The sequence below is a fragment of the Solanum dulcamara genome, chromosome 4 (genome assembly GCF_947179165.1).
Source record: "Solanum dulcamara chromosome 4, daSolDulc1.2, whole genome shotgun sequence".
NCBI lineage: Eukaryota > Viridiplantae > Streptophyta > Magnoliopsida > Solanales > Solanaceae > Solanum > Solanum dulcamara.
Genome location: NC_077240.1, coordinates 55,198,100 through 55,222,193, shown reverse-complemented (window position 1 = coordinate 55,222,193; position 24,094 = coordinate 55,198,100). Strand labels below are relative to the sequence as shown.

The window sequence follows — 24,094 nt, the reverse complement described above, 5'->3', positions numbered from 1 at the left end:
AGGATATCCTCCATAATCTATATAGTGCTCTATAAGTTCAAAAATAAAGATAGACTAAGCCAAATATTGATTATGCACACCACCAATAGAAATATTTCTATATGGTATTTCAACTTACACATGCCAACAGCCGAATGATCTCTGCAGCATAGTAGTAAATCCTAAGTTATGAAGCAAAATTTAATAAATGCACCATGAACACAGATGCAAATTTGGAATTCACCAAATATTAGAATAACTACGATTACAATCCAAGCTCACCCTACAACATGCTCCATCAACTGAAGAATGACTTATGAGAACAAAAGAGCACCCTTATATAGGGGCCTTGTTCGATGCCCATAAAACACCTCAACATGTCAGTCTCATATTCCCCTGTTTGGTGGAACAAGTTTCTTTTAATACTTTCTCCAATGACAAATGGAAAAAAAATCAAATAAGAGATTGTGAGAATATTTAGATCATGTCATAGACCTCTGAAAAAACCCTATAATGAATCAGACAAATGAAAACCTTCTGAATCTATGAATTTCTCAGGGTGATTTGTTGATGAGACCCATTAACAAGAAGAAGAAGATCAAATCAGAAGGAGAAAGGAAAAAATATCAAAGAGATAGTGGATAATAGAAAATATGGAAACTAGTGAGTTAGTTCTTTAAAATAAAACAGATGAAAATTACAGCTGCCCTGTTACAAGAAAATTCTGAAAAAGAAAACATACTACCAATGAAAATCAGTACAAGAAAACAATAAACATTAAGCTCGTTTTCCAGTTCTAGGTGAAGACTTTGGGCAGAGATCCCATCGGCCCTTCCCACGTCTCCGCTGAATAGTTGCTCTGCCACTGGTGGTGCTCATACGCTTGCGAAAGCCATGTGTTCGAGCCAACGACTTCCTTGACCTATTCCTCTTAGTCTGACAAAGAGCATACTTCTTTGCCCTCACCACCAGGCCATGCCTTTTAGTGGTGCTCACTCCAATGTTGGAATTGAAGCCAAAGCCAAGTGATAAACCTACGCCAGATATTAACTATTAGCTCGCTACACTCATCATGCCAATTTACTATGAAATTTATCATATGCTTCTTGGCCCTTAAGGGTTTCTTCCTTGTTCAAACTTTTTCCGTTCAATTGTTTTATAATCTAGCTTTAACCAATGGATTTTGACCATAAAACCAGAAATACCATTCACTTTTTCCAATAGCAAACTAATGTCAGACCAAAAATATCCACAATAAACGCTAGAAATTTGAATTATATGGAACACTAAACATCAGAATCAAGAATTGCAAACGTACTCTTGTCTCCCCTTTACCTTCGAATCCATAAGTGTATACAATACAACAGGACTCAAGATAACACACAAGGGAATTATTGGTTATTACGGAGTTCTCAAAAGAAGCAATTCGAATGCACATTTGAGATGTATCCATACTAGCTGCTTAGGAATCAACAAATATCCCCACATTACCAATTCAAATAACAACTGAAATTTCCAATTCACACAACGACAAAAACAAGTTAATTTCTCTTTTCCCATTTCCACATCAAAATTCAAAACCAAGATAGAGAATTTATGAGACTTACCAGAAAAGGATGTTGAAAAAGATAAGGTAGAGAGTGCAGAGGAAGGAACAAAAGAGCAGTGAAGCAACCCAGAACGAGTTGAGGCATTAGCAGCCATTTTCAAAGACACAGAAGTTGTCATTCTTGAAGAACCAGTAAGTAGAGAAAGCGAAGCGGGTGGCCCGTGGTTTCCTATTCCTGAACAGACCCAACTTCCCATTGACAAAGAAGCCATTCTCTCTCTCTTTCAAAACCCTCCCTCCTCTTCTATCTATCTACAACCTTTTTTCTTTTTGGTAATATCTATCTACAACCTACTTAAGAGGTTTAGATGCCTTATCTGCAATCCAAGGGACTCTTTGAGGAATCTATAAGGATAACGGGTTTGGTCGATTCTTTGGAGAGAATCTAGGTGTGTAAAAATCAAATCGATCAATAAATTAAATCGAAAAAATGTTATTGGATTAATGAGTTCTTAATGATTTTATAAAAAAAAATTATTGGATTATCGGTTTTTTGTATTGGATTATTGGGTAAATCGATAATTCATTAACACAGTAATATTGTACTACTTTACTCTTCATAAATATTAAATATTAGTAATAATTTAACATAATAGTATGTTACAGTCTTCACAGTACTTGTACTTCACACTAGGCCGCTTTAGTCTTTACACAAAACCTAAAGATTAAAGTAAGAACTAAAATTGTTCAAGATAGACTTCACAGTACTTGTACTTCACACTAGGCCACTTTAGTCTTTACACAAAACCTAAAGATTAAAGTAAGAACTAAAATTGTTCAAGATTGTCTTGTTTGATTGCTTGGTTTTAGTTTTAATTTTACTTTGTAAACTTAGCTTTTGCAAGTTCATAAATGTATATAATTTGGTTAACATCAGAAATTTTATATTATGTTTTGGTTGTAACATGTAATTGTAGCCTTCGTACTACATATGTTCTTATTGATGCAATTTTTCATCATCTTTTTTATTTCAGTATATCAAAGTATTTACAGGCTTACCGGAAACTATTAGAGAAGTGTATACTGATATATTTATTTTATGAGTATTTTCTTATTGGGTAAACCAAAAATTGAACCGTTAACGACCAAAAACCGATAAAAATATCTTATTGGTTTATTATTGGTTTAGTGTATTTAAAAATGGAAAATCAATAAACTGAACCAATAATACATAAAACCGAATCGAACCGACTGATGCACACCCCTATCTATAAGGATAACAGGTTTGGTCATTTTTTTTCCGTGGGAACAGACCCTACACGAGGCTCCCACCTCTCGTGCACAGTCAAGGGTTGAGCAGCACCTCCAAGCCTTAACATATATAAAAAACATAAAAATACACAGAGGGGGACATAAACCTTACCTCCGACCTTAAGATGGTTCATAAGTCGGCTAACCTACTAAGGTCGGCCAACTCATCCCCGATACTAGATGGAAAGCGATAAACCTATGAGAGAACTCCTCTCGATACAATACGACTAAGAAAAACATAAATGAGGAAGACTCTCCCCTTCCATGTAAATACAGAAAAGAAACCTACACTAGTCATATTCAACTAAGCTACATTAGAAACATAGCTAAATCGAATTAGAGTAAGTATACGAAACTTTCGATTTCCATGGATCGAGAGCGGTCGTGTCATCATTGTCCTTCTTAGGTTTGTCATACCGAGTTTGTCCATGAGATGTGAGTACCTCATGCAAGGAAAGTAGATGATGTCATGTTGCTGCAAGTTTGGATATGAAAAGTGTATACGTCATTGGGAGAAATTAAGCCAGCTAAATAAGGTCGCTCGAGTAACGTCTCCGATTATCCATTCGAGCCTCAACTTCTTGGGTTCTCCAATTGTTGGAATTACTGCAAGTCTGCAACAGCTGGAAGTCATTTTTGATATTGCAAGTTACATGTTGAAGCTGATGTTGCTGTGTGTTGCTTCTGGCAGCAGCTGCTGCTGTAGTACCAACAATCCACAATGTTGGTGCAATGTGTATAATGCATGCTTTTGAGTGTTTGTTGCTTCTGGCATCTGCTGCTGCTGTTGAAGTTGTTGATGTAAAAACTCCAGGATCAGGTGTTGTTGCTACTGTAATCTAGTATCTGCACAAAGAGACACAAAGCAAACAAACATAGAACTCCTACCTGCAAACTCCTGTACCTACATAAACAAATAAACAGCAACACACAAAAAGTTGTAGGTGTTTGTTATATGTTGCAGGCTGCTGGGATTGTTATTGGAATATATTATTGTTGGATGTTGCTTGCAAGATGAAAGTGTTGCACATAGAGGAATCTGTATCTTTGTAGCATTCTTGCTTCTCCAATCTAAGTTCCAACATGTCAAGTGTTTCACCTTGCCATTGTTGTACCAAAAACCAACAAGATTGGGTCTCCAGCCACTTTTCATGTACCTGCACAGCCAGGAACAAGAAGAGAAAGAGGTAAACACTACTCTATGCCTTATCTCTAGTAGCAGTGTGGTTATTCTAGGAGGAAAATAAATAGGGGAGATTCTCCCCTTTATAATGGTCCTAACTATAGAGCCTTCAAAGTAGTTATAACTCAGCATAGAGATATCCATTTTGAAGATTAAGTTAGAACAATAAGGATGGTGAGGTCAAGGTGGTTTCTTAATCCTCTTGAGTCTTCTTCTCCTGAAGTTGGCCATTTCCAGCTTGTCTAGTGCAAAGTAAGCTCTTGCTTCTTTAGGGAGTTCTTGCTTAGTGAAGTAAATTTGTGGGGCAGAGGACTTATGGCTGTGTTTAGACAAAGCATCAGCTGTAAAATTGGCCTCTCTATAGATGTGGTTGCATTGGAAAGCTTGGAATTGGTGGCTGATTTCCTGCAGCTTCTGTAATTGCTCCTTGACAGACCATGGAGGTTTAGCAAGATGTTTTATCCATTTAATGAGTAGCTTTGAGTCAGCTTCTAGGATGACATCTGTATATCCCAAATGAAGGCACCAAGATAAGCCAAAGATGGCTGCTAGCACCTCAGAGTGGTTGTTTGTGCCTTCTTTAAAGGGAACTGAAAAAGCAAAGAGAAGATAACCTTAAGAGTTCCTTCACAGTCCCCCCCCTCCTATTTTTCCAGGATTATGGAGTTCACTACTATCAGTGTTCAACTTCACCATGTGAGCTGAAGGTTTCTTTCAGTAGACAATGTTAACCTTGAGCTCATGAGTGCATTTGTCCACAAGAAGGACCAGTTCCTTCCAGCTAGTAGGCCAACTGATGTAAGGGTAAGTAATTCTCAGTAAGTTGGAGGTGTCTTTTGAGACTGAGTATCACTCTAGCCAAGTTAGATTGTTTGCCTCTATATTTGACAGCACATCTATTCTTCCAAAGGTTCCAACATATGAATATAGGGATGTATTGGATGATAAGCTTATGCACATCATTCTTGTATTTGGTCGACCACCATCTCATTATCAAGTGTCTAAGAGGTGTGTATTCCTTGCTAATCCCTATGAAATCTGCAAACAGGCTCCATGTCTTCCTTACAAAGTGTCCAGATACAAAAACATGGTCAATGGTGTCCTGGACAGATCTGTAGCAGCAATAACATTGGTTAGGGGTTTGTCCAAAGCTGCTAAGCTTTTCATTGGTTGGTACCTTTCCTTTAATTGCTTTCCACAGCAGAAAAGAGCATTTGAAGGGTATATGTTTGTGCCAAATTTGAGAGTTGATCTTTTTCTTGTTCCTCTTGTCTCTGATAAGTTCCTATGCAGAGGAGCAAGTAAATTCTCCACTTCTATTTGGTTTCCAAAAGGGTTGATCAGGCTACTGAGGGTGGTAATTGATGTGTGTACCCAGGATGATAGGAACAAGATCAGGAGGGGCTTCATGAGTGATTAACTCTGCATTTCATTGGCCATTAATTAGGAAAGAAGACACCTTAGTGTTGTTCAGCCTACTACTGATAGACCTGAAGTTTGCTAAGGTACCAACACCCAACCAATTATCCCACCAAAAGAGGCATGAACCAGACTGAAGTTGCTATTGGATATGAGGTTCAAGGGTGTGCTTGTTTTTCATCAGGTGCTTCCAGATCTGAGATTGTCCAGTATGCCATTTTTTGGTGATGGGGTTGGACCTTTGACAGTACTTGGCTTTGAGAAACTCACTCCATAAAGTGTTCTTGGTTCTAAAGATCCACCATTGTTTGTATTGGAAAGACTTGGCCACATCAGAGATTTGTCTCACACCAATACATCCTTCATCATAGGGATAACTAAGGTTCTTCCAGGAAGACCAATGGTATTTTCTCTTGTCATTCTTCCATCCCCAGAAGAAATTAATAGTGATTTTCTGTATTTGCTTGATGGTAGTTGCAGGAGGGGAACTAGCTGAGAGCAAATGGATAGGGAGGGCTTGAATGACATGCTTAATCAATGTAACTCTACCTCCATAGCTGAGGATCTTTGCTTGCCAACCTGTTATTCTAGCTACAACCTTAGCAATAAGGTCAGAATAGTATATGATCTTTTGCCTGCCTATGTAAAGGGGGCATCCCAAGTACGTAATGAGGCTGCTTTTTTGCTTGAAACCAATAACCCTCTTGATCCTCTTCACTGTAGACCTAAATGCATTTGAGGGTACCATGAAACTACTCTTGTCTCTATTACTCAGTTGGCCAGAGACATTCTCATAAGTATGGAGTGTCTCCATGATGAGCTACAATGTATGAGATCTCTCTCATGAGAATATGATAATGTCATCTGCAAAACTGAGATGATTAATCTGAGGGCCCTTCTTTTCCACAAGGAAGCCATGGTATTGAGGGTGTTGATGAAGATTTTTCATCAGCCTTGAGATAACTTCAGCACCTATGATAAACAAAGCTAGTGACAGTGGATCCCCTTGCTTAAGGCCTCTTGTGGAGTGAAAGAAGCCATGCCTTGAACCATTAACAATGATGGAATACCAATTATCAGCCATAATTCTCCATACCATGTCAATGAAACCTTCTTCAAAGCCCATTTTCCTCAAAACTAGGCAAATATATGACCATGATACCCTATCATAGGCTTTGGCCATGTCCAGTTTGATAACAACATTGCCTCCCACATTAGGCTTCTTGATCTGGTGTATGATCTCTTGGGCTAGCATGATATTTTCAGAAATGCTCCTGCCTTTGACAAAGCTAGATTGGTTAAGGGAAATGAGGTTGGGTAGAATAGGTGCCAGTCTAAGGGAAATGAGTTTGGAAATAATTTTGTTGGTGAAGTTGCTAAGGCTAATTGGTCTATACTCTGATAGTTTATTAGGATGGTTTACTTTTGGGAGTAGAACCAAACAAGAGTGGGTGAAATATTTGGGCATAGCTTGGCCAAGTCGGTTTGGTCGTTTGAATTGACTTTAGAGCCTTTGGATTTATTTATAAATTGTTTATAAGTTGTTTTCAGTTTTTTAATGTTTGATCAGTCAACTTAAAGTCATTTTATCTAAAGCAGCTTATAATCTAAAAAAAAATTGGGATACCACAACTTATATTTATTGATTTATAAGCTGTTTTTCAGCTTATAGGTTGCTTAAAATTAGTTAAGTCAAACAAACACTTATTTAAAGTAGTTTTTGGGGAAAACAGAGTCATATTTGTTTTTGTATTTTGGGAAAAGAGTCTGATATACTTTCTAAACTTTATCATTTAGAGTTGATATACCCTCGTTATGAAAATGGTTCATATATACTCCTACTGTTACACAAATGACTCACATATACTTTTTTTCTCTAATGGAAGTGATATAATTTATTTTTAATTTATTTTTTAAAGTTTTTATTAAAAAAAATACATATAAGGGTATATTTGATCCATCTCACACAGATTTTTTTGACTTTTTTTGATTCAACGACTAATTTAAATTTATTATTTTGATGGTCAAATTTATTTTTCTCACTACTTTTCTTGTGAAATTTATTATACAAGCCCCAATTTTTTTTAGGGAAAACTACACAGAATAGATCAATTATGAAACTATTTACCCAAATTGGACCCAACCCAAACTATTTACCATTAATAAACTCATGATCCAAATTATTTACCCTCTTACCCCCAGTTTCTCTCTTTTAATTTCGCGCATGACGTCATGCTGACGTCAACATCACTGCTCCTCATTGATACTATCATAGTATAATATACTCTGATAGTATCAAGTAGTTTCTTCTTGATACCATCACAATATAATATACTCTAATGGTATCAAGTAGTTTCGTTGGAGCATTGTCTCTTCCTTCTTGATACCATAAGAGTATATATATAATCTCATGGTATCAAACGTGTATTTACGCAAGTACCCCTTCCCTTTGTTCCTCTTTGATACTATCAGGGTATATTATACTTTGATGGTATCAAGTAGTTTATCAAATAGTTTCTTCTTGATACCATGAGAGTATAATATATTCCGACGGTATCAAGAAGGAAGAGACAGTGATTCATCAAAACTGTTTGATACGATTAGAGTATATTATATACTCTCATTATATCAAATGCGCGAGATAGTTAAAAACAAGGGGTATGAAAGTAATGGGTATCCAATTGGTAAATAGTTTCCTTTTTTGGGGTATAACAATAATTATCCCTTTTTTATAGATAAAAAAAACTAAATTACAATATAGCAGTAAAAAAATTAGTTTTAAATTATAATACATCCGCAAAAAAATAGTTTTAAATTTTTTTTTTACTTTTTTCTCTTTTTTCCATTCACACTTTATTTTTTAATTTCTCTTATTTTTACACTAAAAATGAAAGAAAACATAAAATAAAAATTAGAAACTCAAATAATGATAGTCAAAGAAGTCAAAAAATTATTCATGTGTAAAGATTAAATATACCCCTAAACTTTTCTATAAAAAAATTCATGTATGGATAGATTTTTTTAATTTGATTTTTTTTACTTTCTTAAAATTTTTTTCCCATACATGAATTTTTTTTAAATTAAAAATCAAAAAAAGGTAATATTTTCACTTTCTTTAGATGAAGGGTATATGCGAGCCATTTTTGTAATGGTGTGGGGTATATGTGAGCCAATTTTTTAATGGTGGGGTATATGTGAGCTATTTGTGTAATGATAGGGGTATATATGAGCCACTTTTGTAACGGAGGATATATTAGATCTAAATGACAAAATTGAGGTGTATATCAGGACTTTTTCCATTGTATTTTTATAAATAAGTTATAGTTGTCCTTCATTATTTTTCAATATATTTGTTTTCTCCATCCAATTTTAGGGTTATGTTTGTTTTATACTCTAAAAAAATGTCATATTTATTTCTACGATATTAAATCCTCATGTCCTCAATATATCCGTCATTTTCTTTCAAATTTTGGGGTCATATTTCCCTTTATACTCTAAAAAATGTCATTTAAATTATGGAAAATTAAACTAGGAAAACCCATGATTCCACATTTAAATTATAATTCTTTAATTTTATCCCTTTTAATTATTTACCTTCCACAAATATCTCACACATTAGTTAATGCTTCTCACTCATAACCTAAAAAGAACGTATTATAAATAAAATCAAACTATATACCGTCACGGCCCAAGCTAGACCCTAGGTGCGACACGACGATTAGAAACCTGTGGGACCCAAAGCAAGCCTCTTAGTATATCATTCATGAGCATACATAATATAAGTAAAACAATAAATCAAGACATAGACGCAAAAATAAAATCTCAACATGAAAGTCTCAATAAATAAAAGAGAACAAGTCTCAACTCGAAAAGAAAGATGACACTTCATAGCATCCAACATGCCTCTACTAACTAGATGGAGGCATAAGACAATCTCTTAGCTCACCCATGACAACATAAGAGAATGAAGTGTGGTAAGAACCACAAGGGTTTCATTAGACCAAATATATCCCTATGGGGTGCTCCTATTTTGTTTGTGAGAAAGAAGGATGGTTCACTATGTATGTGCATTGACTATCGGCAATTGAATGAAGTAACCATTAAGAATAAATATCCAATTACATGGATAGATGACTTTTTTGATCAATTCCAAGGGGCAAGATACTTTTGTAAGATTGATCTTCATTCTGGTTATTACCAATTGAGGGTGAGGGAATGTGTCTTTCCCAAAATGGCATTTCAAATAAGGTATGACCATTATGAGTTCCTAGTTATGTCGTTTGGTTTGACCAATGCCCCTGCGATTTTCATAGACTTGATTAATAGAGTGTTCAAACAATATTTGGATATATTTGTGATTGTATTCATTGATGACATCTTGGTTTACTCTAGGAATGAGGAGAAGGATGCAAATCACTTGAGGATTGTGTTGCCAATTCTAAGGGACAAACAATTATTTGCCAAGTTCAGTAAATGTGAGTTTTAGTTAAGAAGGAGGCTTTTTTTAGTCACATTATGTCTGGTGAAGGGATTTTGGTTGATCCTAAGAAAATCGATGCGGTTAAGAACTGGCCTAGACCCTTATCTCCTTTGGATATTAGAAGTTTATTAGGCCTAGCCAGATACTGTAGGAGATTTGTGAAAGGATTTTCATTGATCTCGTCACTTTTGACCAAATTAACTCAAAAAAGGTGAAGTTTCAATGGTCAGAAGTTGATGAAAAGAGTTTTCAAGAGCTAAAGGATCGTCTCACTACCACTTCTATTTTCACTCTATCGAAAGGGTCCGATGGTTTCATGGTATATTTGTGATGCTTCAAGGGTTGGTTTGGTTGTGTTTTGATACAGCATGGTAAGGTGATAGCCTACGCTTCTAGGCAATTGAAGGTGCAGGAGCGGAATTATCCAATCTATGATCTTGAACTAGCAGTGGCTGTGGTTGCTTTAAAGATTTGGTGGCACTATATTTATGGTGTTTACGTGGATGTATTCACCGATCATAAGAGTTTACAATATGTGTTTAAGCAAAAATATTTGAACCTTCAATAAATAAGATGGCTTTAATTGTAGAAGGACTATGACATGAGTGTGTTATATCATCCGGGCAAAGCTAATATGGTTGCCAATGTACTACGTAAATTTTCCACGAGTAGTGTTGGATATGTTAAGGAAGATAAGGAAGAATTGGTCAAGGATGCTCATAGATTGGCACGTTTAGGTGTGCGTTTGGTAGATTCTAATGATGGAGGTATTCTTGTGCATAATAATTCAAAATCATCTCTTGTAGAGGATGTTAAGGTAAAGCAAGACCAAGATCCAATGTTAGTTGAGTTGAAGAACTCGGTTGCCAAATAAACCATTGAGGGTTTCCTCCAAGGGGGAGGTGTTGTGCTTCGTTATCAAGGTCAGTTGTGTGTACCTAATATTGATGGGTTAAAAGAGTTGATATTGAATAAGGCCAATAGTTCCCAATATTCGGTTCATCCGGGTTCCACCAAGATGTATCGTGACTTGAGGAAAGTGTATTGGTGGAATGGCATGAAGAAGGACATAGCAGAATTTGTAGCTAAGTGTCCAAATTGCCAAAAAATTAAAGTTGAGCATCAAAGGCCATGAAGTTTAGCCCAAGATATTAAAATTCCTACTTGAAAATGGGAAGATGTGAAGATGGATTTTGTAATGGGTTTGCCTCGTACTAAGAAGCAACATGATTCCATTTGGGTTATTGTAGATCGGATAACCAAGTCGGCTCATTTTCTACTGGTTAAGACTTCTTATGGTTCCAAAGATTATGCTAAGTTGTATGTTCATGAGTTGGTAAGACTTCATGGTGTTCCCTTTTCCATCATATCGGATCAAGGTACACAATTCACATCATACTTTTGGAAGTTATTTCAAAAGGGTCTCGGTACAAAGGTTAAGCTAAGTACTGCTTTCCATCCTCAAACCGATGGTTCAGTCGAAAGAACGATCCAAACTTTAGAGGATATGTTGAGGGCCTGTGTTATATTGATTTTAAAGGAATTTAGGATGAACACTTTCCATTGATTAAGTTTACCTATAATAATAGTTATCACTCTAGTATCCAAATATCTCCTTTCAAAGTATTATATGGGAGGAGATATAGATCTCAGTGGGATTGTTTGAAGTAAGTGAGATGGCCTTGATTGGCCCAAATGTGGTTATAGATGCTATGGAGAAGATAAGACTCATAATGGAGTGGTTGAGGATGACTCAAAGTCGTCAAAAGTCCTATTCTGATGTTAGGAAAAGAGACCTTGAATTTGAGGTGGATGATTGAGTCTATTTGAAGGTTCGCCCATGAAGGGTGTAACGCATTTTGGTAAGAATGGAAAATTGAGTCCTAGGTATGTTCCACCTTATAAGATATTGAGACGTATTGGTAATGTGGCTTATGAATTATATTTTCCATTTGAGTTAGCTATGGTTCACCTAGTGTTTCATATATCTATGTTGAAAAAGTTCACGGGTGATCCATATTCCATTGTACCATTGGAAGATGTAAGTGTCGAAGAGAATTTGACTTATGAAGAAGTTCCAGTTGAAATCTTAGACCACAAAGTTAAGAAGTTAAGGAACAAAGAGATTGCATCTATCAAGGTGTTATGGAGGAATCAACAAGTAGAAAGTGATACTTAGGAAGCAGAAGCAGATATGATAAAACGATAGCCGTACCTCTTTCCCTCTACTCAAGCCTAATGTAGTAAGTTGTTCTTATTAAAAGTTAATTGAACTCTTGGGTATTCAGTTCCTCCTATGTCATTCATATGCATGCTGATTCATGGAAGTTGATTTTTAAGTCATGATTTTATGTTAAGACAAAAGGTTTCATGGTCCATGCATTTTAAGGTGTCATCATATTCATGTTGGGTTACTAGTCCTCTTTTCATGGATTTCCTATGATAATTTATCTCATTCGAGGATGAATGTTCCCAAAGGGAAGATATTGTAAGACCCTGGAAGTTGAAAAGTTGGAATCAAGGAGAAAAGTCTTAAAGATTTTGAACTGACCCATGTTTACGAGTCACTCTATAAATCATGGAGCTTTCTATGGCTCGTAAGAGTGAGTCCCAAGGGTTCGTCTAGAACAAGCCTTAGATGACACCCTAAGACTCAACAGGATGAGTCGTAGGAGTGTCTAAGACTCGTAATATCTAGTCGCAACCCAACTTGAAAGGCTAAGTTTTAGAAGTCCCTCAAGGTCAAGTCTACGACTTGATAAGACGGTTCATAGAGGTTGTTACGAGTTGTAGGAATGACTCATAATTAAACTTCAGAGACCTACATATTTATATGTTTAGGGACCTGCAGGACGAGTCAAGTTGATGACCCGTAGATGAGTTGATGAGTCATAATAGAAAATCATTTGCAAACTTCAGAGACCTAATAACTAAGATGGTGATAAGTACAATTCTCACAGAATTTATAGATTTCTATGAATCACTAAGTTAATAAGCAATTCCTAATATGTTTTATAAAAATGGATTGATAGGTAGTTACTATCTTTCCCTGTTATGTTATGATCATGTTTTATGAGATTTTGTTGAGATATTGACTAAGCATCGAGAGGGATTCTTGGTGGGGTTCGGTCTGGTAACGCAGTTAGTTACCCAAGGAAATTCTAGTAGAAACCTAAAGTCCCTAACTACATTGCCCGCGTAGGATTTTCTTCATGGCCTAGCTAGTGGATCCACATATAGCACAGTTTAGTTGAGTTGAGATGAGTACCATGATGGAGAATACTTTGGCAAGGTAGCCTCCCCCTTCTCGATGAGTGTTCCATCAGATTCCATCACATAACTCGCATGGTCTTAGTGTCGGTTTAAGGTCTTATCCCACATAAGTTAAATGTCAAGTTATGAGTTTTATGAAATATATTGACCATGAGTTTCATATGTTTTCAAATGCTTTTAAGCTTTACTCATGATTCATTATGATTGGTCATGCATCTTATGGCATATTGTTTGTGTTCCTTTACTTGTTCATGCATACCTCACATACTTAGTACATTTAAATGTACTAACACATATTTTGCCTACATTGTCTCATAATGTAGGGGCGGACGACACTCATGACCATCCTATTCATGGCTAGAGTTCCTTTAGATTCTCAAGGAGTTGGTGAGTCCTCATTCTATCGAGGGCATGACTTTTATTCTGTTTATTTACATGATTTTCATCTATTGTTAGGGTTATCTAGGAGCTATCCCCCATCTAAGATTAGACTAGAGGCATGCTTAGACGATGTTATAATGTAGTCCGTATTGGATATCTATTGAGTTGTTATCCCTTAGACCCATTCCATTGAGTTGATTACTTTCACTTATTTTTATATGATGTTTCTTTACCTTATGAATGCATTGTATGTTATCCCTTAGACCCATTCCCTAGTTTGGATCTTGACAAGTTGGGATGAACATTTTCCATTAATTGAATTTGCCTACAATAATAGTTAGTACTCTAGTATCCAAATGGCTCCTTTCGTAGCATTGTATGAGAGAAGATGTAGGTCCCTGATAGGAGGGTTTGAAGTGGGTGAAATGGCCTTGATTGGTCCAGATTAGGTGATAGATTCTATGGAGAAGGTAAGACTCATACGGGAGAGGTTGAAGATAGCTCAAAGTCGTCATAAGTCCTATTCGGATGTTAGGAATATAGAGCTTGAATTTGAAGTAGATGATTGGGTCTATTTGAAGGTTTCATCCATGAAGGGTGTAATACGTTTTGGTAAGAAAGGAAAATTGAGTCCTAGGTACATTGGACCTTACAAGATATTGAGATGTGTTGGAAAGGTGGGTTATGAGTTAGATTTGCCACTTGAGTTATCTATGGTTCACTCGATATTTCATTTGTCTATGTTGAGAAAGTTCGTGGGTGATCCGAAATTCATTGTACCGTTAAAAGATTTAAATGTTGAGGAGAATTTGACTTATGAAGAGGTTGCGGTGGAAATTGTAGACCAACAAGTGAAGAAGCTAAGAAAAAAAGAAGTTGTGTCCGTCAAAGTATTACGGAGGAATCAACAAGTAGAAAGTGCTACTTGGGAGGCAGAGGCGGATATGATGAAATGATACCATACCTCTTTTCCTCTACTCAAGACTAAAGTAGTAAGGTGTTCTTATTTAACTTGATTGAACTATTACGTATTCAGTTCCTCCTATGTCATTCATATGCATACATATTCATGAAAGATTTTTTTAAGCCATGTTTTATCTTAAGTTTGAAATTTTTCATGTTCTATGCATTACAAGGTATCATCATGTTCATGTTGGGTTTCTAGTCTACTTCCGTGATGTTATACCCCGTACCTTTATGCTTCGGAACATCTTCTTAAGCTTCTTAAAAGTTGTCCCGTGACCCAGATTATCTATAACATGATTAAATAACTCTAAGGAAGGGAGGACGTGACGCCCCTTAAGAGTGAAGGTTGGAAATAGGTCTATAAGGATTTGAAACGAGTTGGAGGCCAAAATAATAAGTCGTAGGACTCGACTTACTTACGTAAGCTACCAACTTGGACAACTTACATAACTAAGACACTGGAGAACATGTTGAGCTTACGTAGCAAGGATTATATAGGCTCCTAAAGTAAAATGAGATTACGAACCCACGGGAGAGGCAGAAGGAGGCATAGCACCTACTCGAAAGCAAGCAGGTGATGCACCTACTTTGGCTAAGTAGGTGATGCACCTACTTTGACCAAGTAGGTGATGCACCTACTTGAGGTGGGTCCCACATCGCCACGTGGCAGTATGTGATTGGTGGCATGAGGTGACGTATCTGTCTAAGGTTGTGACATGTGTCACCCTTAGAGGATGACACGTTTTACCTTCCAAACGGGGATATATATGTTAAGTGATGACTAATTCATCAAATTTTCAGCATCTTTCACTTGGAAAAATTGAAGGAAAACTTGAGAGAACAAGAGAGAGACCTACGGGTTTGCCAAGAAAAATAAAGGTAAGTTCTCCGATTTCGTTCCGTGAATTAATTATTTAAGGTATCCTACGGTGATATGACGGTGTTTAACAACATAAAATTTATTGTTAGGGAAAAGAGGAGGTTTTTCTTCTTGTCATTAGACCCGTTTTTGAATGATACTGCTGTTAGTAAAATGAGTATAACTCCTTGTGTAAGGCTTCGTTTCAAGTGATTAAAGATATTTTGGAAAGCTATTTCATAGGGATATAACTTTTATTTATCCTCTAAAACCCAGTTTTGCTTTTCTCTGCTCGAAAAAGGGTGGTGAAGCATGGGAGAGCTGTTGCCTAGATTTCGTTTTAGAAATTCTACAAGGACTGCTGTTGGTATTTTGGGCATATCATTTTTTACAAAATTTCTGTAGGGGTGATTCAAATTTGTATGCGACCCTAAGACACATTTCTATAACTTTCATTGAGGACCCAAATCCTGTTTCCCTCAATTACCCCTTCGAAACTAACCGACAATACAAGACAGTAGGCTGTCTAGAATTCACGTTTTGATAATTTTGGCGAGTTTGACGAGTTTAGGTTAAGGTAAGGGTTTTTGTTTCAATTTGGAGTTTATGGTGTGGTTATGAAGTGTATTATACGTTGTTAAGTGGCTGGAAATAGGTAAATTCCATAAATATGCCTGACGTTCAAAATAAACCAAATTGGAGTTGCTATAGTTAAATTGTAGTCAAAGCAAGGTGTTGTGCTTGTGGTGTGTGGCTGCAGGTGCATGGTGATGTGTTGAAGGACCTAAAAGTGTTCTAAAATATGTGGGGAAGCTTCTGGTTGAAGCCACACAACCCTCCACTTCGCACGGTTAAAGGTTTTGCGAACTAGAAACTAAAATCCCTATTTTGATATCGTAGCTTTAAGCGAGTCACTTGGAGTTTGTATTATGTAATGTGGAAGTGAATTGCTTGTATATATGCTGCAGGTTGTTGTTGTTTGTTGGCTGTATTTCTTAGGGATGTAATTGGAAATTCGTATAGGGCATGTTATAGGGGAGGTGCTGCCCGATTTCTGTTAACTTTCTCGATAACTAAAGAACTAGTCGAGGAAGCGAGTGAGGAAATGAGTTCTATGAATACTCATGTATAACTTAAGATGCTGAAAAGTCTAGGGTTGTTATTGCTTTTGTGTTAAATAGATTCAGAGGACGACGAGGCAAATGCGGTAAAGATTAATCCGTAGAGGTATGTAAAGCTAACGTTCCCTTCTTTTGGCATGTTTTGGCATAAGTATGTAAAGCCTATCTTTTCTTTCTTTTGGGCATATCTTAGATTTAAGTGACAAATGACATGTGTATGAAGCTTGGGGTAACTCTATTCATGAGCTCTGAACATGATTCATGATTCATAATTCGTATTCACTGTTGAATGTTAAGACTCTTAAAGTAGTTAAGCTTCTATTCCTCAAGTCTTCTATATACTGAAAAGTAGTGTATGTAAAGTTATTCTTCCTCTCTTTTGGCATGACTTAGATGTAAGTATTATGTATATGAAGTTTGAAGTTATTCTACTCTTAAAACTCTGAGTGTGAGTTCAGTCTCTTGTTCACTTCCTACGGATTAGAACTCCTGTAACAAGTTGAGTCATTACTTTTCAAATCTTCCATGTGATAGGAAGTGGTACATGTAAAGCTTGTCTTTTCTTACTTCTAGAAAGACTAGACTATAGGTACTATAGAATATGGATTTGGATAGAGCCCCATTTATAGATTCTGGATGTAACTCATGACTTGTACCCACTTTTGAATGATAAAGGCCTTGAAGTAGTTGAACTACGACCCTTGAGCCTACCATAAGTTGAATAGTATTGGGATATGTAAGCTCCTATACCTAGGGGCTCTTGAACATGCTTTATAGTGATATCTAAGGGATGTTTGATATGCTATAGAGTTTTACGTGCACGCATATGCATTATGATATATGGATCGGGCCGAATGTACCTTGGTATATCTTGCTATGTAAGGATCGGGTTGTATGTTCTACGGCATGTTACATGATATATGGATCGAGCCTTCGTTCTTCGACATTATTACATGATATATGGATCAGGCCATCGTACCTTGGCATTATCATATGATATACGAATTGAGCCGTCGTTCCTCGGCATTATTACATGATATGTGGATCGGGCCGTTGTTCCTCGGCATGTGCTTGCTATATATATGGATCGGGCTGTACGTTCCACAGTGCTAATAATATGCATATACCTATCATGATAGATGATGTATTAGTAATACCGAGTTCCCGAGTGGGCTAGATACGGTACGTGATAAAAGTATACATGACTTTATTTTGTGAGGTGCAGGTATAGTACCCTATTAAATGCTATACTTGATTTTTTGCATCCTTATGTTAGTTGTGCCCTCTTTATGATGTTTTATACTTTACATACTCAGTACATATGTCGTACTGACCCCCTCTTTTCGGGGGGGGGGGGGGAGGGGGCTGCGTTTCATGCCCGCAGGTACATATACAGGTTTTGGGAGTCCACCAGCTCAAGATTCCACTCAGCAAGTTTAGAAGAAGCTGTCACGACCCAACCCCGTAGGCCGTGACTGGGGTCTGACCTGGACCCCCCGTATACATACCTATCAGCTGTGGTCATATTGAACTGTAAATAAGACAATATCATATAACAGAGCCCCATTGGGCGACAATGTTTTCAAAAACCTATAGACCTTTTCATTTGTATCATAACATGACAGGGCACGCAAGCCGACAGGGCTGCCATAATATAATAACATATATCATATATCACGTAGTCCCAGCTGAATCAAACTGACATACACAACCCACATATACATGTCTGCAGACCTCTAAAAATATAAATGACAACATATGGCGGGATAGGGCCCCCGCCGTACCCCCGAATGGGCAAAACCATTCTATACATCAGTAGATAGTATCAAAAACTAGGACCCGAAATAATGGAGCCTCTTCCAGCTGAGCTGCGTGGAATCCTAAGCTGACGGACTCCCAAAACCTGTATTTATACCTGCGGGCATGAACGCAGCCCCCCGAGAAAGGGGGTTAGTACGACATATGTACTGAGTATGTAAAACATAACATGATACAACTGGAAGCATATCTGAGGTAAAGAAGCAGGGTATAAAACGTCAAATCAGGAACATGTACCAGTACTTTATGAATCACAAAAACATACATGCTCAAATTTTCAATATAGCCGACCCCGGTAGGGGTCCGGTGAATCATATATGTAGTATCAGTATCAGGCCCCAGGCCATCATCATAGTATCAGTACCATGCCCCAAGCCATCATCATAGTATCAATATCAGGCCCCAGGCCATCATATATATACATACAGATGCCGGCCCTCTAGCAAGGGACTCGGTGAACAATGAAGTGAATTGTACGAATCGGTTAACCGGCCTAGGACTCGGAGAAGAAGTGTTACAGTATACACGAGTAGAGTGGTGAGAAACCAAACACAGTTTAAATCATTATCCAAGACTCAACTATATAAGAGGACTAAGTTATTGTCTAAGAATTCGAGTAACAGTATAGTCATTCTAGCTGCCCTCTAAATGCCATTAGGGGCTACATTAATTACATCTCGAGGTTCCTAGATATATACCAAAGTAAGACTATTCACTTAAGAGTTCCAGAGAAACAATTCGACTATTATAGGAATTCAATATTTAGAAGTAATTAAGAGATGTTTCAGAATGGAGTTACCTTGGAGTTCAGGTAAGATTCAACTTATAACTAAGTCAAGGACATGCCCAAAAGAAGAAAGAGAACAAGCTCTATATGGTCTGTACTTTCCTTCAGGTGATCTTCATATACATATTTCGTACCCGGCCCTTCATGGGACTCGGTGAACCACTATGGCATCGTAATCTCATTTTCGTATCAAATGCATCTCAATGAAAATGAGAGATAGCTTCCCATACATTACATTCTGACACATAGAAACCCTACTAGGCAATACTTAATCTTCACAGGAACTCTAATACTGAGCAGTGGGTAGGGGTTATGAGGCGTACTTGGAATCCTGGGAATGAAATTATCCCCGCACTTCATAAACAATCCACTTAAGGCTAAACATTGCCAAAAGGAAAGAAAGATAGTTGTACGAACTTATACCAAAACATGCCAAGAGAAAGCTTTACATACCTTGTCTGAATTATTCCTTATCCTGCTCGCCTCGCCGTCCTTTGAACCTATTCAACATGAAAGTAGCAGAATATCAACGCCTTTTACTTTCCATCACCCTAGGTTACATCTTAGTATTAATGGAATTTATTTCCTTAGTCGTTTCCCCGACTAGTTCTGTTATTCGCAAAGGCATCGACGAAAATTGGGCAGCACCTCCCCTATAATGTGTCCTATCCAAATTTCCAATTAGGTCCCTAAGACCTATAGCCAACCAAAAAAACAACCTGCATCAATTCATACCAACAATATACAACATAAACTCCAAACGATTATTCAAAAATACGGTAGAACAATAGGGCGTCTAGCCTTTATTTTGTAACGCCTTTCATTATACGCAATGAGGGGTAATGTGGATTTAACTAGCAGCACCATAACCCACATTAGAACATATTTAGGCCCTGAAAAAACACATCAAACCCCTGCAGTGTCACCTCACACGAACAACACTATCCTTCGACGACAATTTAACTATAGCGATTCCAATTTAGTTTATTTCGAACGTCGAGCATTTCTACGATATTTTTAAACTTCCAGCAGCATACAAGGGGTGTAATACACCATATAACCATACCATAAACTCCAATTTAAAATGAAAGGTCTTACCTTACATTAAACTTGTCAAACTTGCCAAAGCTATCCAAAATGTGAAATCTGGACAGCCTACTGTCTTATATTGTCGCTTAGTTTCGGAGGGGTAATTGAGGGAAACAAGATTTGTGTCCTCAATGAAAGTTATATACATGTGTATCAAGGTCGCAAAAAATTTTGAATTACCCCTACAACAATTTTGTACTAAAATATATGACCAAAACACCACCAACAGTCCGTGTAAGATTTCCAAAACCAAAATCTGGGCAGTACCTCCTCTACACTTCATCACCCTTTTTCGAGCTGATACAAGTAAAACTGGATTTTGGAGTCTAAATTAAAGTTATATAAACATGAAATACCTTTCCACAACATATTGAATCACCCAAAAAGAAGCTATAAAAAAGAAGTTATACCAATATTACTAACCACTGTCCCTTCCAAAAACGGGTTTGTTAACTAGCGTTTTCTCTTTAAGTTTCTCTTAGTTTTCCAAGTGTAGAACTGAAAATATAGTTCCGTAAGCATCGTAATATACATATATACACCTCCACGTATTTTAGGAACGTCGTATATAATTAATTCACAGAGAGAAAATTAGAAAACTCACCTTTAAGCTTCCAAGCTATGGCTGCCTTTCTCTTTCACGTTTTCTCCCTATGTTGCTGCTGTTTTTGGACTGATTTTGGATAAATGAACACATGAAGAGTCATATACACATATATATATGAGTTGAACATGTCAGCCCCTAAGGGTGACATGTGTCAGGCCCTTATTGGGCCACCTCAACCATGCGGCCAATAGGGTGCTACCACGTGGCAGTGGGGTCCACCTCCCCCAAGCAGGTGGGTCACCTACTTGACCCCAAGTAGGTGGGTCACCTGCCTGCTTAGGTGATTCCATGTGTCACCCTTCCATTGGCCGCCCCGCAAAATTTTTTTCTCTTCCTCATGGGTTTGTAATCTCGTTCGTAATCTCGTCTCACTTTAAGAGCCTATGAAATCCTTGCTACGCAAGCTTGGTATGTAATCAAGTAACTCACGTATGTACGACTTCTAACTTAGTAGTTTACGTAGATAAGTCGAGTCCTACGACTCGTTACTTGGCCTCTAACTCCTTCCAACTTCTCTTGACCCTATTTCCAATCTTCCCTACCACGGGGCATCCCATTCTCCCTTCTTAGAGTTGTTCAATAGGGTCGTAACTTAAGTAGCTCACATACTAGCTTCTAAGTAACTTAAGGAACATTCCGAGTTCAAAGATGTGGGGTGTAACATCCTTCCCCCCTTTAGAACATTCGTCCCCGAATGTTAACTACAACTTCCCTTAAGACTATATGTAGATTACAAAAAGGTTTTTTTTCCTATGATACCACATAATTCTCTATCCACATCTTTAATATACACGTATTTAGGAGTCGGGGTTACCTGTAGACATCGGGAAAAGTTATGGATACTTGTGTCTCATGTCCTCTTCGGCTTCCTAGGTCAATTCCTCCCGATTCCTATTCCGCCACAACACCTTAACCGAGGCTATGTCTTTAGTTCTCAATCCTCTAATTTGTCGATCCAGGATGGCGGTAGGTATTTCCTCATAGGATTCCATCTCTTGGACCTCATTTATGGAATATACCCTGGGTAGTTCGTCAGTATCTTTGCAAAGCATTTCTATCTGAGGGACTGGGCGTATAGTTTTCAAATAAGGTGGTAAGTTCAACTTGCCGTCCATTTTGCCCACTTTACGAGCAACTTGATACCATCTAATATGATTTGGACTAATTTTCCTTTTCTAGGTGACCATGTTATGAGCATCCAATAATCAATTTGAACTCTGTATGTTGATGTCGATTATCTGTATATCATTCTTGCCGACTCTAGGCTTTTAGTCAATAGCTTGCTTAATCATGTCAGGGCCATTGGAATACTGGAGTAGTAATTATTATTGTAGGCAACCCAATAAGTGATGGATAATCATTCCGGCTACCTTCGAAGTTAATCTCCCGACTTGTGACATATCTTCTAGCGTCTAATAGTGCGCTCAGTCTATTTAGTAGCTCGAGGGAGAAATACAGTACTAAGACCTATCTGTGCTCCTGATCTCTTCTTGGACTGATCTCAAGGCGTTAATTATAATTGAAGTCCCTTTATCTAGGATATTAGATGAGGAAACCTCACGGAACCTTACTACTTCCTTGTCATATAACTTTACCTAGTTCTAGCTGCATATGTGGTCTTGCTTGGAAGCAAATGAGCTGACTCATTAGCCTTCTCGCAACAACCCATATAGCACCCTACTCTTGAAGAGTATAACATAGGTGTGTAATGATGCTGATAATCTGGGAATCCTTAGCCTCGTATAGGCCTTCTCATTATTTTGTGTCATTCTTTACCTTTGCAAGATTATGAGAGGGTACAACAAGTATCCTAGCGTTACCTTGCTAGTACTCATGTCTTACCCTGCCTTTTCTCCCTTCCTACACTCGATGTCGGGGTAGATCTTTGGTCCAAGCATGGCCATGTCTTACTTCACCCGTAATACTAATTCCATCTCGGTAGTTTGGCTTAACCTATCTTTGCACCTCTCGGTAGTTAGTTGCAACTTGGGCTCCTTCGCTTGGGATAATAGCTGTGGGGACTCCGTAAGGTCCTACCACTCTTTTACTCTACAATTTTACACCTTCTCGGCAGAGTAGGTAACCTTTGATCAAAGGATTAGGGACTAATATCGTTATTCCACAAGTAACATTCCCTCCAGAGTCATCTGGCGCTGGAGTGCAAAATGAGTTTTGTAGTCCTGGTCATATTGTGGGATTTTCGACCTTGGGCACTACTTCTTGTCATTCGTACATTACCTCTGTTGGTACCTTTAGCTTTTGGGTTCTGCTTTTTCTCCCTCAGAGTTGGATACCAAATGGTGTCGAAATTCCCTCGCCCACTGGCCTATATAGCCATTATGTGGTTTTCCTCTCATTAACTAGTTCTATGTTGAAGAGCTGTGGCATTCGAGTGCGTCGTCAATTAGCAATTAGCTAATCCTTTTTTTTTGCTTAAGCCCTTGTTATAATTGCCTTAATGTATCTTATAATACTCTGGGTACATAATCTCATATCGTTTCTCCGTCACTAGTTCAGATTCCTCCATCTCGCGCGATCACACCAGCACTAACGCATTAAGTTCCATCAAAATTTTAAAGTTAAGCGTGCTGGGGCGAGAGTAATATTGGGATGGGTGACCTCCCTGGGAAGTCTTCGTGTTGCGTTTCATTATAATCCTTACCATAATGGGTGGGGCACTCAACTTAGCTCCCGATTTACCTCAGCGTTGTCTCGCGAGTCTTTATGTTTTGCCCTGTCCTTTCGTCTATTGTCTTGCATCCAGTGTCGGCGTAGACCTTTATCTCCACTATCCTCCATTTACTTTGTGTTCTCCTCATTTACTACCACAGGAGGCTTTCTATTCCTTTTCCTTTGGTTATTTATCTATCTCAACATCATTTGCGACTAACTCTATGACCAACGTTTTGGCTTTTGGTCTAGCATGCTGTCATTCTCCTTCGTAGTGTCTCTTGAATTATTTGATATCCTTTCATGGTTACACTATTTTTTTTATACGTAGCCACCTTCTAGGGTTATGTTGTTCAGGGTCTCGTCACAACTTCTTATCGCTGCCTTATGTAGCATTCTGGCTTCCATCCAACTATTGGTAGCCTCCGAACCTTTTTAACTTGGTTCGGCAAGATACCTTATTGAAATTAAGACGTTCGTCTCAGATATATTCCCATATCGATTGCCTTCACCTTACTTTTGCCATTTTCTCATTAACTTCCCCCCTTTAGAGGGTACTCATACTTTCATTTGTTTGTACTTGTAGTCGTTCAATTTCAATT

General features: G+C 37.7%; 1 protein-coding gene and 1 pseudogene across 1 annotated transcript; one reads left to right on the top strand and one right to left on the bottom strand.

Moving 5' to 3' along the window:
- Nucleotides 1-631: 631 nt before the first annotated feature.
- Nucleotides 632-1,898, bottom strand: LOC129887437 (50S ribosomal protein L34, chloroplastic). Its single transcript, XM_055962539.1, has 2 exons — nucleotides 1,587-1,898; nucleotides 632-1,013 (listed from the first exon to the last, which is right to left on the bottom strand). The coding sequence occupies exons 1-2, from the start codon at nucleotides 1,798-1,800 to the stop codon at nucleotides 757-759; spliced, it is 471 nt and encodes a 156-aa protein (XP_055818514.1). The 5' UTR covers nucleotides 1,801-1,898; the 3' UTR covers nucleotides 632-756.
- Nucleotides 1,899-23,350: 21,452 nt separating this feature from the next.
- Nucleotides 23,351-23,470, top strand: LOC129888087 (5S ribosomal RNA; annotated as a pseudogene).
- The last annotated feature ends 624 nt before the right edge of the window (nucleotides 23,471-24,094 follow it).